General features: G+C 56.8%; 3 protein-coding genes across 14 annotated transcripts in view; 2 read left to right on the top strand and 1 right to left on the bottom strand.

Annotated features, from left to right (window-relative positions):
• The first annotated feature begins 979 nt into the window (after window positions 1-979).
• Window positions 980-9,433, top strand: CCDC51 (coiled-coil domain containing 51). 5 transcript variants are annotated; one of them, XM_045990065.1, is made up of 5 exons: window positions 990-1,049; window positions 5,441-5,563; window positions 6,381-6,579; window positions 7,599-7,763; window positions 8,241-9,430. In XM_045990065.1, exons 4-5 carry the CDS (start codon window positions 7,614-7,616, stop codon window positions 8,994-8,996), a joined length of 906 nt encoding a protein of 301 aa, XP_045846021.1. In that variant the 5' UTR covers window positions 990-1,049; window positions 5,441-5,563; window positions 6,381-6,579; window positions 7,599-7,613; the 3' UTR covers window positions 8,997-9,430. The 5 variants fall into 5 exon arrangements, with proteins under 5 accessions (XP_045846019.1, XP_045846022.1, XP_045846021.1 ...); XM_045990064.1 differs by having other exon boundaries at window positions 6,260-6,579; window positions 8,241-9,425; XM_045990063.1 differs by lacking the exon at window positions 5,441-5,563 and having other exon boundaries at window positions 980-1,049; window positions 6,260-6,579; window positions 8,241-9,424.
• A 596-nt stretch (window positions 9,434-10,029) lies between these two features.
• The window catches only part of PLXNB1 (plexin B1), a 29,322-nt gene continuing 23,581 nt past the window's right edge, over window positions 10,030-15,770 (top strand). The window contains exons 1-2 of one of the 8 annotated variants that reach the window (XM_045990432.1): window positions 11,771-12,146; window positions 14,209-14,337. The gene's annotated coding sequence lies outside the window, so the exon portion shown is untranslated. The other 7 variants (XM_045990433.1, XM_045990427.1, XM_045990430.1 and 4 more) reach the window with 7 other exon arrangements.
• On the bottom strand, window positions 11,372-15,753 carry LOC123932208 (basic proline-rich protein-like). The gene is made up of 2 exons (XM_045989960.1): window positions 15,726-15,753; window positions 11,372-12,336 (listed from the first exon to the last, which is right to left on the bottom strand). Exons 1-2 carry the CDS (start codon window positions 15,751-15,753, stop codon window positions 11,372-11,374), a joined length of 993 nt encoding a protein of 330 aa, XP_045845916.1.

The raw sequence follows: 15,770 nt of genomic DNA, 5'->3' as shown, positions 1-15,770 counted from the left end.
TAATGAAAAGAGGCAGAATGGTGGGTGGGGGATTAGATTAAAAGAGCATATAGCACAGTAACACATTAAGGAGCCTGGGCTCTATGTTTAGGCGCACCCATAAGTGAAGACTCAGGATGCAAAAGAATTTACTAGAATTAACAATATGAGCGAGGAAGTCAAGAAATGTTTTAAGCAAAAAAGCAGTGAAATACGAATCTGGGGCAAGAAAGAGGGGACAATATTTGGAAATTCAACTCTACGACTTTGTGTCTAAGATATATGAATTTCGCTATTTCCATTTCTGCCGCCTCCCCAAAGACAGACCAGACTGCCTGGAAGAAAAGGGATTTCATTTCCAAAGCCGGTCTGGCTCCCTCCTCTTCTCACTGCTGAGAATCGAAGCCTGGCGGGGTCCGTCCGCCGTAGCGGACGCAAGGACCTCACCAATGAGGCAGGAAATGGACCAGGCTGATTGATGCTCAGAGCATTAGCTCGGCTTGAGCTCACTCTACTCGGCCCTCACTTACCTAGGGGACCCTTCCCCGCGGCCTTCGCTTTTAGCTCCTCGAGTTTCTTCTGCTCCTCCTTCTGTTTCTGCTTGAATGCCTTATCTTCCTAGGGAGAGGCAGACAGGCTTCACGCCAGGCAAATTTCCCAGTCCCTCCGCACCCGCCCACGCCTGCGCGCTCTCCCTCACCTCGTCCATCTCCTTGGCCTGTTTCTTGGGCTGCTTCAGGGGCTTCTTCTTGCCACCTGTGGGCGACACAAGCATGCTCAGTTCGGTCCCCGCCGGGCCCTGTCCCTTTCTGCCCTGCCACCCCCGTATACTCACCTTCGCGGCCGGACATGGCGCCTGCCGCCCCTTCCCCAGACCCTGCCACCGGAAGCGGAGCTCCCCTTCCCACCCCCTGCGCCTACACTTCCACGCGGGCCCTCTGATTGGCTCCTAGTCAGGAAGCTGCCCTCCCGCTGCCGGAAGCAACTCTGGGGGCGGGCATTAAAGGGTCAGAGATCTACTGAGTGGCGGGCGCTCTGTTTGGGTTGCAGTTCCCGCGTTGGGACGCCAGGTACGAGGTTGGGGTTGGCTTGCCGGGGGAGGGTCCGGAAGCCAGTAGGGGTGCTTTACCGGAAGGTGCTAGGCTTGGGACCGTGCGGGGGGTGGGGGAGCATTGGGGGTAGAAGGAAGGGCGCGTGCTGGGGCGTGAAGTTCCGCGCGTTCCTGAAACCGAGGAAGGGACGCATGGGTGGAGGGAGATAGGAAGGCCGTGACAGAAATGTGGCCGGGGACTAGATCACTGGTCGTAAAGTTTTGGAAACCACCGGAAGGAGTTTGGATTTTATGACAGAGCCGGGTTGTGACTTTTTGTAAATTCTGTTTATTCATTTAGTGCTTTTTTGTTGAGCATGTATTATATGCAGATAGTATTATAGGCACTGAGGATGCAGCAGTGAACAAAACAATGCCTACCCTGGCAGAGCTGATGTTCTAGTGGGTGAGACAGTCCTTAAGCAAAGTAAATAAGTGAAACACATATCACAGGTCATGTACGTAAGTGCATGGAGAAAAATAAAGCAGACAAAGTGGGTAGCGTGCTGGGATGGGAGGGCATGGCAGTGACATCTGAGCAGGACTTGGAAAAGAGAAGGGAGCAAGCAGTGCAGATAGCAAGCTGCTGGCATGAAGATCCTGCTGTGGGGATAGCCTAGTGTGTTCCAGCAACACCAAGAAAGCCCATGTGTGGTAATTACCTGAAGGATGTCTTAGCTAACTTTATTGTGGTACATGTTTAGCAATATACATAACTATCAAGTGTATCGAGTCATCACGTGTGTATCTTAAACTTACACAGTGCTATATATCATTTATATGTCAATAAAGCTGGGGGGAGTAAGGTCCATATGATTGGAGGAGAGTGAGAAGAATGAGAGCCAGGAAGTGGCTTCCCTGGAGACCATGGAAAGAATTGACTTTTACATTAAGAGAGATGAGGAACCATTGGAGAGTTTGAGCAGAGAGAGACATGGTTTGGGTTGTGTTTTGAAAGGACCACTGCCTGCTCTGTTCACCGTAGACTGTAGGGGTTAGAGTAGAAGCAGGGAGACATTGTTAGTCACTGGGACAAGGTGGTAGCAGTGGCAAGGATAGGAGGGGGGATTTTGTTTTTTAGAAAGGAAGTTGCATCTGCCAATGAATTGGATATGAGGTGGGAGAGAAGGATGTCGGGTGATTTGAGGATTTTGGTCTGATTTGGACTTGAAGTTTCCATCAACCAAGATGGAGAAGGCTGTGGAAAAGACAAGTTGGAAAGGGAAGTTAAGATCCCCATTAATCTAAGCAGGGATGTGGATTAAGCAGCTGGGTAAATGAGCCTGGAATCTACAGGAGAAGTCTGGGCTGCAAAAATCAGAGTATAGTTGATAGTTTTTTAAAGTAATGGCTTTGGCAGGGGGGAAGGGTGGAAGCACTTGGCTGTCTCAGTCAGTGGAATGTGTGACTCTTTATCTCGAAGTCATGAGTTTGACCCCAACATTGGGTATAGAGATTACTTTTTTAAAAAAGTAATAGTTGGGGCACCTGGGTGGCTCAGTGGGTTAAAGCCTCTGCCTTCGGCTCAGCTCAGGATTCCAGGGTCCTGGGATTGAGCCCTGCATTGGGCTCCCTGCTTAGCGGGGAGCCTTCTTCCCCCCCACCCCTGCCTGCCTCTCTGCCTACTTGTGATCTCTGTCTGTCAAATAAATAAATAAAATCTTAAAAAAAAAATGATAGTTTTAGGGGCGCCTGGATGGCTCAGTAGGTTAAGCCTCTGCCTTTGGCTCAGGTCATGGTCTCAGGGTTCTGGGCTCGAGCCCCGCATCTGGCTCCCTGCTCAGCGGGGAGCCTGCTTCCCCCTCTCTCTCTGCCTGCCTCTCTTCCTACTTGTGATCTCGCTGTCAAATAAATAAATAAGAATCTTTTAAAAAAAGTAATAGTTTTATCAAGATAAAACTTACATACCATACAATTCACTTATTTAATGTGTACAATTCAGTGGTTTCAGTGTATTCACAATGTTGTTCAACCATCACTATAATTAATTTTATAACATTCTAGTAGATGGCTTTTAAAGTTATGGGACTGGATGAGAGAGGAGTCCGAGGACCCTGTCCTGCAGCACTCTTTGTGGAGAGGTTCAGGAGATGAGTGGGGCCGAATGTAGAAGGTATTTCAAGGAGGAGGAAGGTGGTATGAGTCCCAGGCTGCTGATAGGCCAAGTAAGAGGAGGACTGAGATCTGATCACTGGATTTAGCAATGTGGAAGTGACCTGGACAAGAGCATTTCCAGTGGCATGGTGGTTTCGAGAGCTGGATCAGAGAGGGTTTGCAGAGAGGATAGAGAAGAGGAACTGGAGAGAACGAGTGTTGACAACCTGTCAAGGAGTTTGGCTGTACAGGGGGCAGAGAAGTGGGGCTGTTGCTGGAGGGATGTCTGATCAATTAGTGAGTAGTGTCAGGTGGGGAGGGTGCACGGGACCTGGGGCACAGCTTGGTCTTCCTAGAGCATGAATTCCTCATCCCAAAGAGCAAGAGAGAAGGTGGAAACTGGACAGACACTGGCAGGTGGGAAGGTATGGTAGGAGTTTAGAGAAGTTGTCTTCTAATTTTTAAATTTTTTGTTAGTGAAAAATGAAGCAAGCCATCAGCTGCACGCGGGGAAGAGTTGCAGGTGATGGAGGTTCGTGGGATGGGCAGTTGGTAGGAGACGGTCACCTGGGTAGAGTGGGAAAATTGATTTGGAGGGGCAAGGTTCTGAATGTGGCCTTCGAGACCCTTGTTAATGTGGCCTCTGTTTACCTCTTCAGCCTCTCCTCTGCCCACTCTCCTTTCCTCTGTCTTCCAGCTACACTGGCTGCCTTTTAGGTTTTAGATGACCCCCAAGTACCTCTCCACTTTGCCCCCTCTGGCAGGGACACCTTACCTGTGATGACATGAGGGCCTGTGAGAAGTTTGAGTGGGGAGAAGGCGGGACTGGAACAGAGAAACAATTTGAGTCCTTTCCTCACACAACAACGTCTCTGCTGTCACCAAGCTTATGTCGTAGCGAGGGGCTTGGCAACATGTGAAGAAGGCAAATATGTGTCTGATGGAGACAGATAAAGCAGGTGGCCCAGGAGGGAATGGTCAAGGAAGGCTTTGCCATGAGGTGATTTCTGAGCCAAGACCTAGAAGTCAGGGTGAGCCGCCTGGAGCTGAGGAGGAAGCAGCAGGGTTGGGTTTCCCCTGTTTGGGTGCCTGTAGCGGAGATCGGGGCAGAGAGGAGGAAGGGGATGACGGTCAAGAGGAGTGGGGCTTGTTGTCCACTGGCGGGACTGGTGTCCTTGGCAAGTGAGATGGGAGCTGTCGAGGGTGCAGGGGGGTTTGAACCGAGGATAGGCAATGATGAATTAACAGAGCCTCAGGTTGTGAGGAATGGCTCTGAGCAGCAGGGAGGAAGCCGGGACAGACAGAAGGACGTAGCTGTCATCACTGCCAGGGTTGGGTGACCCTCCTGGCTTCCAGGAGTGGGCAGCTGGTAGAGGAGGAGCTGAGAAAGGAGGCTGAGAAGGTTGGAGGAAGCTGAGAGGGGTAGTGACTTCAAAAAGACAGGGTGTTGAAAACTGCAGAGATTTGGAGAAGAAATCTGGGAAGCGCTTGCTGAATCCGGCAAGGTAGAAATTTTGCAGGGTTGGAGGGGTGGGGAGCAACCTTGAGGTGGAACAGGATCAGGATAGAATGGGGGCAGAGGAAGTAGTGACAGCTGAGGTGGACACCTTTCTGGTGAGTTGCTGAAAAGGAGGGGGCTGTGCTTGGTGGCGCTGCAAGTCTTTGTGCTTTGTTTTGCTCTGGGGTCCACCCACGGAATTGTGGGGTCACAGTTCAGTGCAGTGGGTGCTGGCCTTGAGGCCTCAGAGACTAGCTCAACCCCTGGGTCATGGATGTTGTGTGCTTTCTCGGGCCTTAGGGATGGGGTCCGGGATTGGAAGCAGTATCACAGGAATGTCCCCTTCTGTGGCTCTCAGCTCAGACCCGCTTTGGGCAGGAGGCATGTCCCTACTCAAGCAACTTTGTTTTCTAGAGGGCCTGAGCTTCTCCAAGCACAGCACAAGAGGGAGGAGGCTGGTCTCCGTTACATCCAGAAGCCACTTTCTTCATCCCTGGAGCTCCTCCAGTCTTCCTGTCCACAGCTCCCACTGCTTTTCTTTCTGGCCTGGTTGTTTGGCCACTAGGTGTCACTCTTACAGCCAGAGTCAGTACTTGAGGCGCTGGCCAGGGGAGGGAGTGCTGGCCAGAGGAGGGAGTGCTGGCCAGGGGAGGGAGTGCTGGCCCAGGTGTGCCCGGAGCATGGGTCATCTGGCCTCTCTTGGGGTCCTCAGTGTCCTGGCTGCTCTTGGGCTTAGGCAAGGACTGACTGGGTAATGGGAGTCTCCCTGTGCTCTTTAGGTAACAAGAAGTGGGTGTCATTGGGGCCCAAACATCAAAGCAAGGTTGAAAAGAGAAGGATTAAAGAAACCTAACCTGTAGAGCATGACTGAGGTTGGCGAGGCGGGAGAAAGCTTACGGAAGGTGAGGATTGTGACATGGAGCACATAGGAGAAGGGCTCATGTGAACCTAAGAAAAGCTCTCCTCTGTAAAGAGATCCGGGCGTTTTGTTTTGTTTCCTTTTTCTCCTGGAATTACCTTCTCAGAGGACTGCCGAGGAGGGAGTTTTCTGCCTTGGGACATGAACAACCTATGTCCTCGAACATGAGCAAAACTCTGCTTCCCCAGTGCTGTGGCCGCCCTCGGCGTCTGGACCGTTGGTTTCGATGGCCTTTTACGGAAGTCTTTCCCTGAAACCCCCTCAGTTCCAGTTTCCCCGGGAGTCTTTATGAACCTCTGTGGGGTTTTGTCAGCATGGGTACAGCTCAGGTTTGAGAATTTGCTTTGACGTTATCAGACAACCAGGCACCAGGATTCTGAGTCACAACAGAGACTTGGGGGATGTGGGGAAGGCGGGTAGAATGGGAGCGTCTGGTGGCTTTGCGGAGGGAGGTGGAAGGCATGATCTCCTAAATGTCGTCTTCCCTGCCCTGTTCTCCCCTGAGTTGTCTGGGAGCACCCGCGGCTATGTGGCTGCAGTCCCCCGGCACAACGGAGTAATGCTCAGTTTGGACTCCTCTACTGACATTTGTTCAGAACTGCCCCTGGGCCCTACAGTCTGACTCAGGTCCAGCCTTTCTCAGCTGTGAGCTGATCTCTCTGTCGTCCCCCCACCACAGATCTCCTGATGACAGGGCGCAGCACCGCGTTTACCACTCGGCACGTCATGGGTGTGCCCCGCGTGCTAGTGCGGAGAGGCCTCCTTAGAAGGGACCTCTTTATGACCAGGACTCTCTGCAGCCCAGGCCCTCGTCAGCCCAGAGAGAAAGGACCTGAGGAGGTGGCCCTGGGGCTGTACCACCGCCTCACCGCCCTGGGAAGAGCCCTGGGGCACGACATTAGGCAGCGAGCGTCCTCCACGGCCACGACTTGGTGGGACAGATATGAAGAGTTTGTCGGACTCAATGAGGTTCGAGAGGCCCAGGGAAACGTGACCGAGGTGAGGAGGGAAGTTGGGGGTGGTGGGCCCTGCCTTCTGACTCGGGAAATGTGGCCTGAGGCTTCTGCCAGATCATCACCAGCCACACAGTGCTGGGAAGCCATGCCCGCATTTGCCTCTTCTTGAACAAATTCTGTTCATAGAGGGATTTGACTCATGTCTCACGTGACACCTGGGTTTGATAGCTCCACCTGGGGTGGAGCTCTGTGTGTAACCATGTTCACCTACCCGGAAAACGGGTTTCTGTGTACCAGTCAGTCCCCGGCCATTGACATCCATTGTGTTAGGCCAGTGGACATTTCGCACATGGGCTCTTCGGGTTTGGTGAGGATGTTACGGTGTCCTCAAAGCCCTGTGTGGAATTAGAACAGCCCCAGTGAAGGTACAGGCCCAGGGCCAGGGCAGCATCATATGCTGAGCTGGAAAGAGCTGCCTGTGGCTGTGAAGCCCTTGGTGGCAATGGAAACACCTTCTGTCACCTCTGTTCGTGCTCCTGCCTAGTGCATAGCAGGCTAGTGAAGAGGCAAGAATCTGGGGTTGTGGGAGGTTTTGAGGCACCCCACTGTCTCTCCCCTTGGAGGTCGTGACCCTGCTGAGCTGGCGTTTCTGGGTCTGTAACATGGAGACATGGAGGTCACGGCCCTGCCTCTGGTGGCCTCGTTGTGAGATACAGCTAAGATAACGTACGTGGAGCGGCGCAGGAACCTGGGTTCCGCCTCTTTGTGGTTTGTATCAGACTAGAATTGGCTGGATTTTGTGTGTAGTGTTCCTTATTTCCCAGTTTCTCAGGAGCACATTATTTCTGCTTGAATGGATAAATCTGCAGATTCTGATGGGTGTGGCCCCGGGGCTGCGCTTTGAGGACCACTGGGTGAGCCAGGATTTTGTGTCTGAGGGACTCCTTTCCACCCTTTCGCACAGACACCCCACTCACCTCAGCCACAGCCTTGTTGGGCACGGAGCTGAGCCTGTGTGGGTATGGAGGGAAGCGCAGATGGCCTCCGTCGTTCCCTCTGCAGGCAGAGAAAGTGTTCATGGTGGCACGAGGGCTTGTCCGAGAGGCTCGGGAAGACTTGGAAGTTCACCAAGCCAAGCTGAAGGAGGTGAGGGACCGCTTGGACCGCATCTCCAGAGAGGATAACCAGTACCTAGAACTGGCTACGCTGGAGCACAGGATGCTGCAGGTACGGGCAGCTCGGGAGTCAGCCCCTCCTCGCCGGGCAGGAACCCTGGCCTGGCAGGTCATGGAGGGCCAAGGTGGGAACACTCACTGGCCTGTGGTCAGAGGCCTGGTGAGGAGGTAAACCTCCTCACCGAGCCCCAGGCTTCTGGAGCCTATCCACTGACTTCGTCCTGGAGTTAGAAGTCCAGGGCAGTATAATCTGGGTCCCACGGAGGGAGCACCGTGGAGGAGGGACTGGCCCAGAGAGGACATTCTGTAGACCCAGCATTGCTAGGTTAGAAGGTAGTACGGCTCATCTTGACCACCCCCCATTGCTTTGCTCCCTGTCCCGACCGGGTTTACTCTGCCTTCAGTCACCCAGCGGGTTTACAGAACACGGGGTCTGTGCTGGGCTGAGGCTGGGCCCCAGGAGCGTCTGCTCGTGGCTACTGCTGCAGGGCCCCCTTGCTGCTGTGTAACACAGCTTTTGCTTCTGCAGGAGGAGAAGAGGCTCCGTGCAACCTATCTGCGTGCTGAAGACTCGGAGCGAGAGAAGTTCTCCCTCTTCTCTGCGGCTGTGCGGGAAAGTCATGAAAAGGAGCGCACTCGAGCTGAAAGAACCAAGAACTGGTCCCTCATTGGGTCAGTCCTGGGAGCCCTGATTGGCGTGGCTGGCTCCACCTATGTGAATCGGGTGCGGCTACAGGAGCTGAAGGCCTTGCTCTTAGAGGCACAGAAGGGGCCTCTGAGCCTCCAGGAGGCCATCCGAGAACAGGCATCCAGCTACTCCCTCCAGCAGAGGGACCTCCACGACCTCATGGTAGACCTAAGGGGCCTGGTGCAAGCTGGGCCCGGGCAGAGCCCTGGGGCCCAGGCAGGTACTTCCCCCACCCGAGAAAGAGACACAGATGTCCTTTCAGCTGCCTTGAAAGAGCAGCTCAGCCATTCCAGGCAGGTCCGTTCCTGTCTAGAGGGTTTACAAGAGCGGCTTGATGGCTTGGAAAAGACGTTCAGCCAGACGGCTGAGGTGGTTCAGCTTGCAAAGGCTGCAGTGCATCCGGGCCTGGTGGAGCCAGCAGATGGGGCTCTGCCCGGCTCCTTGCTGGAGCAGGGGAACATGATCCTGGCACTGTCGGGCATGGAGCAGAGGTTAGAAGCCCAGGTCAACAGGAACACCATTTACAGCACGCTGATCACCTCTGTGACATTTGTGGCCGCGCTGCCTGTGCTCTACATGCTGTTCAGGGCCTCCTGACCCTAGCTAGCCCCTGGACCCTCCTCCAGAGGCCCCGAAGGGATAGTTGTGGCTGTGGATTTGTTAGAGAATCCCAACAATGAAGTGAGCCTTTGGGGTGCACGCAGCCTCACCCTGAGGCTGAGCACCATCTGTGTGGCTGAGCAGTGGGCATACTTTGTTTTCTAGAAAATGCTCCCTTATATTAATGATCAAAACTGTATGTTAATGTCCAATTAAAATGTCTTTGGGTTTGTGTTACTTAAAGCAACTTACATCAGACAGAGTTTTTCTTGTTCAAGACAGATTCAGGATTCGAGGGTTGGGCCTGGAATTACGGTAATCGTCCCTTCCTTTAGTTCCTCTCTCACCTCCTCTTGGTCTTGTCCTCACTTCAGGACCATATTGGATGTACTTACCCTTGAGGCCTCGGTGTTTGTTTTGGATTGCCTGGCCTGGTCTCTGCTTGCCTGACCTTCCTGTGTCAGATAGCCTGGGAGGTTCCAGTGAGTGGAATCTGGTACATTCACTGCTGACTGTAGTTTCTGCCGTTTCTGGATTACTTTCTCTGCAGGGGTGGGAAGAACCTTCTGGTTCTAACACTGGAGGGACAATCAGAAGAAGGGGGGGGAGGGATCAGGGGAATGGTTCATAAATATTGATGGGGACATAATTAGAGATTGGTAGCCAGTCTGGGTCCCTATGCAGAGAGAGCTTTGGGCAGCCCAAAATGGTGCTGCTAGAGCTAGATGTCCTCCCATACACAGCCTACGGACTGCTTGTACACAGGCAGAGCTTACCCCATCAGCAGTATGAACTAAGTGGCAAGGATGGGGAGGTGCCTCCCAGAGTTAGGAGGTGCAGTTGGGGCATGAGGCTGGGTTGGGTGGTGGGTGGACTGCCTGGAAACCCCTGGCCAGTCCCTTTTCAGAGAACAGCAAACTTTGACCTCCTGGGCTAAACAGCCATGGATGGCCTTGTGTGTCCTTGAGTAAACAGGAACAGCCAGGAAGTACTCTGTCCTCCCTGCAGGTCCGGAAAAGCCACTCCTTTCTGAGCCTGAGCAGATGGAGGTATGTAGATCTGTGGGGAGGGGCTCCTGTGGGCTGGGAATTGTTTGCCTGGGCCTGCAAGGAGCCCACTCTCAGCAGGGACCTGTGAAGCCGGAAGGGATTCCTGCGCGGTGCCCTTCCTCCTTCGAGTCTGTGGTCAGGCTTGGGCTGTGAACACAGCCCAAGTGGTCCACAGGTTCTGTGAGCCTCTGAGCGCCTAGTGCCTTGGTCATTTGGTCACTCCATTCTTGACCTTGTTTTCTTTGTGTAATGGGTCCTCAGGATGGCATGGGATGAAATGACCTCTGTTCGTGGGATGTTCACCCTCCCAATGGGGGTAGGAAGTGTCATATCTGTGTACAGATAAGGGGTGCTGTGGGGTTTGGAAGTCCCATGTACCCTTTGGTGTGAAGTAGGTCCTAAAGGGTGTGCACCTGAGTGAATGGATTTCAGGAGAGGAGAATTCCAGGTAGGGGGGAGGGGTGGAGGGCCTGGGGTCTCTGATGCCAGAGGCCAGGGATAAGGGAACTGGGAAGGGGGCGCTGTGCTGGTGCAAGGACCCAGGTGCTCAAAGTAGGGGTGGAGGAAAGGGAGTGACATGAGAAGTTGGCGAGAGAAACTGGAAGGCAGAGTTGGGTAGATAGAAGTTACGGCAGACTCTTGATGGGAGGGGTGGTGGCAGGTGGCAGGAGAGCCCCTGTGGTGTTGGCTCTTTGGACAGTAGCCAGTGTGGGTGACCTAGACCTTCTGGTTGAGGCTCTCCCTAGCCTGTGGAGACTATGGGGGTTTACAGGGTGATATGTGTGTGTGACAAATTTTGCCTCCCAGGAGGCTATCCCAGTGTGCCTTGAGCCAAAGTCCTAACAGGATGGGCCAGGTCCTAGCTCCTGAGTTCGCAGTGGGCAGGCCAGGCTGTGTGTGAAGGGCCCGGCAGAGGGCACAACTGGGCCTCTGTGCAGCGGTTCCTCCCTAGAAAGGCCCAGGTACGTCTGCCAGTGAAGGAGTCCAGACTTGCCCAGGGCTTCTCAGCTGAGGGTGGGTCCAGGTACAGGCCTGGAAGGAAAAGAAGTAAATGTGTCCTTGCTTGTGCACTTTGCAACCCGTGTGCGCTCCTTTAACAGCCGGCTAGGTGTGGCATCACCTCCATTTGTCGGTGAGCAAATAAGGCGTGCATGGGGGGTTGGGGGGGTCAGGTTACTAGGCTTACTGGTGGCCACAAACCCAGGCCCAACCCCAAAGCCCGTGCTTCTCTCGCACAGCCAGAGTTTGGGGCCGGAAGGAGGGGGTGGCCATTAGGGAGTCCGGAGAGTAGGGACGGCGCGGAGACACCAGGCGCCGAGAAGTTCAGGTAAAGAAAGTTGGAGGGCGGCCGCAGAAGGGAAGGAGGGAGCTCGCGCTCCGAGGCGCTGGAGCGCCGGTGGTGGCTGGCGAACCCGCGGGGCTGCTGAGGGGCGAGGGCAGCGGCGCGGCGCCGTGCATGCACACCTGTGGGTGCCGAGCGCGCCCCCCGCCCGGCCCCGCCCATCCCAGGAGGGCTCCCGATTCCGGTTCCTGCGAGGCGCGCAGGTGAGGCCGGGGTGGGTAGGGCCGGGCCGCGTAAGGCCGCGCCGCCTGCGCCCCGGGCTCAGCTCCTGGCACTCGGCTCGCCCGGCCGCGACCTGCGTTGCCGTGGCTACCGCCGCCGAGCAGCCCGCGCCCCCACAGGGAGGGGTCGAGTCCCCCGCCCTCGGCAAGTGCGGAGCCCGCAGGGCTGGAATGCGGGGTCCCGGGCGGCTCGGGGCCGCGCGCCCGGCTCTTGCGGCTGCTTCCGGCCTGGCCTTGGCGGCGGGCGGGGGGAGGGCGGCCCGGCGGGCGCGGGGGGAAGGAGCGAAGCCCGGCCCGGCCGACGCGGCTTTGTCTCCTTTGTTCCCGGCGGTGGCAGCGGCGCGGCGGGAGGGGCGGGCAGCGGGCGCGCTTTTCCGCCCCTCGGTCTCCGGGTAACAGCTGCGGCGCGGCCGGAGCCACCTCCCGGGGTGGGGGGGGGGGGGCAGGGGGCAGTGAGACCGCCGCGCGCAGATCCCGAGCCCGCAGCGGCCGGCGCCCGCCTCGGCGCGCTCCTCCTGCCGGGCCCGGCCGGGTGGTGAGTGTGGGGGCCGGGGACCCGGGGCCGGGGCGGGGGAGCGGGGGTGGCGGTGCGGCCCCGGGGGGAGGTGGGCAGCTTCGGCCCTGATGCTGCCGGGCAGGGGCAGCCTGGGGAAGCGGTGGGCAGCCGCGGTCCTGACAGTTGGGACCGCACTTCTCCGCACTGAGGAAAACTCTGGCGGCTCCGCCTGTAACGCGATTGGGAGACAGAGGAGGTGGAGCTGCTCCTCCGCGCCCCCTCCTCGCCGCCGCCTCAGCCGGGACCGGCCGGCCCCTTCCCCGCCCTCCCAGGACGGCTGGTGGGGTCCTGGCCCCGTGGCCGAGGGAGGAGGGAGGATGGGCCGATGGGGAGGTCGAGGCTTCCCCTTCTGTATGCAACAGTCCTTCCAGGCCACGCTCCAAGGCGGACTGTGAGCCTTGTGTTAGGCATCCTCAGAGGGGGACCCCCCAGCCCCCAACATGACCCGGGCGGTGGGTGATTGCTGAGCGCTCCTGAGCGCTCGCGGGTGGTGCATAAATGGTGCCCGCCCCCCTCCTTCCCCAGCACGCAGGCTGCGGGCAGAACAGTGTGCACTACAGCACTGTCAATGAATCTCTCCCTGGGGGACGCTGGGCGCTGAGCAGGAGTAGGGGAAGGAAAGGCCAGTGTCCCACTGATCCTGGGACTTGGTAGATGAGGGCCTGAGTGTCACCCCTCCAGACGTGGAAGGGCAGAGTTTGTTAGCCCCTTTGGTTGCTGAGGACAGCCCCAGGACTACTTTCTCTTTGCAAAAAAGAAGTTAGGCAGGTGTGGGCTCTGCTCAAGAGGTCCAGAGAAAGGTGGGCCCAGAAGAGACCTCAAGGCAGGCACTGGGCCCCAGTACAGGCAGGTTAGGCTTTGCCCAGGAGTTTGGAGGAGGCCTGAGATCTGGTGATCTGCAAGTTGAGGACACGAGGCCTGGCTCCAAACCAGCCTTTACAGTCTGCTCTGGCCTGGTTATTAATAAAAGTGAGCCTGACAACTTGTCCCTTTGAGAGGCCAAGTGGCCTGGAGAGGGGTGTGGGTCCCATATCTCCCCTACTGGCTGGATTTCCTCAGCTGTGAGATGGGGCTTCTTTCAACGTGTAAGGAGCACTTGCTTTGTGCTGATATCTGGCTCAGTGGCTGGGACCTCTGAATCAAAAGCCACACTCCTTGCTGGCAAGGAGCTTCAAGTCCAGAATGGAGAGGGTGGAACAGAGAGAAAAGTGGCCTTGGTTGGTGCCACCCATGCCAGGCACACACTGTTCCGTATTTAATGGCCGGAGCAGTCCTGCCTCCCGTTCTACAAACCGGAACTAAGGCTCAGCCCAAGGCAGAGCTGCTGTTCACCTCAGGATGGTAGCTGGGTTTGTCCATTCCATCCACCATAAGGAGCCTGGGGAGAGACAGGGTAGGCTCTCCTGGGAGATGATGGTTGGGAGTCAGAGTTAAGCAGATAGAGAGGGAGTGGGCATTCCAAGCGGGGAGGAGTGTGAAACAGCCTACAGTTCAGACGAGCAGAAGCTAATAGCATCTGTGGGGGAGCCCTGGCACGGATTAGATGGAAGAGGGCGTGGACTGGAGGGCTTTGACCTTTATTCTTCAGGCCTGGGGCTGCTCCAAAGACAGGGGAGAGATATGCTCTGATTCTGCTTGAAGATCCCGTGAGGTAGGAGGGGCAGTCTGGAGGGGCTGGGGGCTGCTCTGGCCTGTGGCAGAGGTTAGGGGAATCCGAGTGCCCAGTAGGGAGGAGAAGATGTCATTGCCCCACCTGTGGTACATAGGGAAGGGCGAGTGTGCTGCCTCAGTGACTGAAGAGGCCTTTCACTTTTCCCAGAGCGGCTCAGCCTCCAGCCTCCTTTGTGGCCTGGCCAGGAGCTATTCTGATCCCTACCATTTTCCTGTGGGCCACTCGACCCAGTTGTGATTTTACATTTGGGGAGTGTCTTGGTTGCTTCCCCTTGAGGGCTGGAAAACCTTGGCACGCAGTAGGCTCTGAGCAAATGTTTGTAAGCGAATGGAATGACTCTTGGTCTAACTATGGACCTTCTGCCTCTAGCGCATCCCAGGGAGGAGGTGGCCAGAGGGAGTAAGCAGTAGCTGAGTGCAGGAGATGGCCTCTGCCCATCCTCGGGCAGACCCTGTCCTCCCAGAGGAAGAAACTCTTCCCCCATCCCTTGGAAACAAGGTGGGGGGCTCCTGGGAGCCTGGCCTTGCCGTAGTCCTAGGTTCACAACTCTCCCTGCTGTCCCCTTTCCCCCACCCCCTCGGGTAGCAAACAGAGGCAGCCTTGTTCCCGCTCCCATAGAGCTGCCCTGTTCTCCGCACACTAAAAATGGAAACCCCCAAGCTATTTCGGGAGCAGTGCCCAGCTGGGCTGTGGCCACCGCTCCCCTGCTCCCACCAGGCTGCTGGACCCTCCTCCGAGACTTAGGCCCAGCCTTCTCACTCTGGGAGAGTCTCAGTAGCACCTTGGCGGGGTCTTGGCTGGGAGGAGCTGACCCCGGGCTGAGGGAGACTCTCCCTCAGACAGCCTGGCAGCTGGGTGGCGGGAGGGGCCAGGCAACGTGGCCTGGGCAGAGGCAAGTAGGGAAAGTATCTTCCAGCCTGGGAGCAGCACTTCCTCAACCTAGTGTTCGTGGCTCGGGACCACCCGGGGTGGGGGAAGATGGTGTTGCCATGGTTTTCTCCCGGCAGGCTTTGGGTGGGGGGGCTACAGGGAGGGATCTGGGAGGAGAGCAGGCACCCAGGCTCTGAGGTGGCCCTGGGGATAGGGAACACAGCTGGACATGGTGACTTCCTCTGGGACAAGCCTCCCCCCCCGCCCCAACTCTGGGCCTGGCTCTGCTCTGACCTGCAGGAGAAGAAATAGCAAGAGATGTGCTGGCTTCTGCGGCCCTGTAGGCCTTAGGGCTCGAACCAGGGAAGTGCGCATGAATCCGTGTGTGGGGGAATCTGAATGTGGGTGGGTGTGCCATGTGCTCGTGTGGAATGCCTGTCTGTGCAACGTACATGTTTGTGTAAGGAGGTTGTGTCTTTGCGCAGGTGTCTGAGCGGGGGTGGGGGGAGTATGTGACCTGTGTTTCTGCGTGTGTCTGTGTGTGGACACGTTGCGTCTGCATGCGTCTGCACCTGTGCCAGGGCCTGTGTGCTTGTGTGTGCGTGTGCGTACGTGGGGCTGGCAGCATGTGTGCTTCCTGGGGTGTGCAAGCCCATGTCTGCTCATGCGCTGGGGTCAGTCTGGACTAGGACAGTCCCTGGCCCCTGGGGAGGGTATGGACCTGGGTGCCCTGGCAGATTTTGGGCAGGAGGTGAGAAAAAGGGAGTGCGTGGAAGGGAGAAGGGGCTGCAGAGGAACAGGGTGATGCTTGGGGGTGGGGGGGCCCTGCCAATCGCGGGGCTCCTTTCTAGCTGCCCTTTCCCAGGCCCTGAGGGTGCCTGGTTCCGCTGCCCTCCCCCTCCCTGTGTGGGCTCTGAGGAGGCGTCCCCTGTGGAATGTGTTTGGTGGCCGAGGGCCAGGCTGGGCCCCGTTCCACTGGCAGGCTGGGCAGCGGGAAGGGGAGCCCGGGCTCCCACGTGCCTGCAGCCCAGCCCCCAGCTTCATGCTCTGCTATCTTCCTG

The sequence above is a fragment of the Meles meles genome, chromosome 20, assembly GCF_922984935.1.
Source record: "Meles meles chromosome 20, mMelMel3.1 paternal haplotype, whole genome shotgun sequence".
Lineage (NCBI taxonomy): Eukaryota > Metazoa > Chordata > Mammalia > Carnivora > Mustelidae > Meles > Meles meles.
This window is presented reverse-complemented; position numbering and strand designations above follow the sequence as displayed.

Coding starts and splice junctions, on each gene's coding strand:
- LOC123932208 (XM_045989960.1), bottom strand. CDS start 15,753: ATGAAGCTGGGGGCTGGGCTGCAGGCAC. Junction 12,337..15,725: donor GGGGGCTGGGCTGCAGGCAC/GTGGGAGCCCGG, acceptor ATCGCGTTACAG/GCGGAGCCGCCAGAGTTTTC.
- CCDC51 (XM_045990064.1), top strand. CDS start 6,268: ATGACAGGGCGCAGCACCGCGTTTACCACTCGGCACGTCATGGGTGTG. Junction 6,580..7,598: donor CCCAGGGAAACGTGACCGAG/GTGAGGAGGGAA, acceptor TTCCCTCTGCAG/GCAGAGAAAGTGTTCATGGT. Junction 7,764..8,240: donor TGGAGCACAGGATGCTGCAG/GTACGGGCAGCT, acceptor TTGCTTCTGCAG/GAGGAGAAGAGGCTCCGTGC.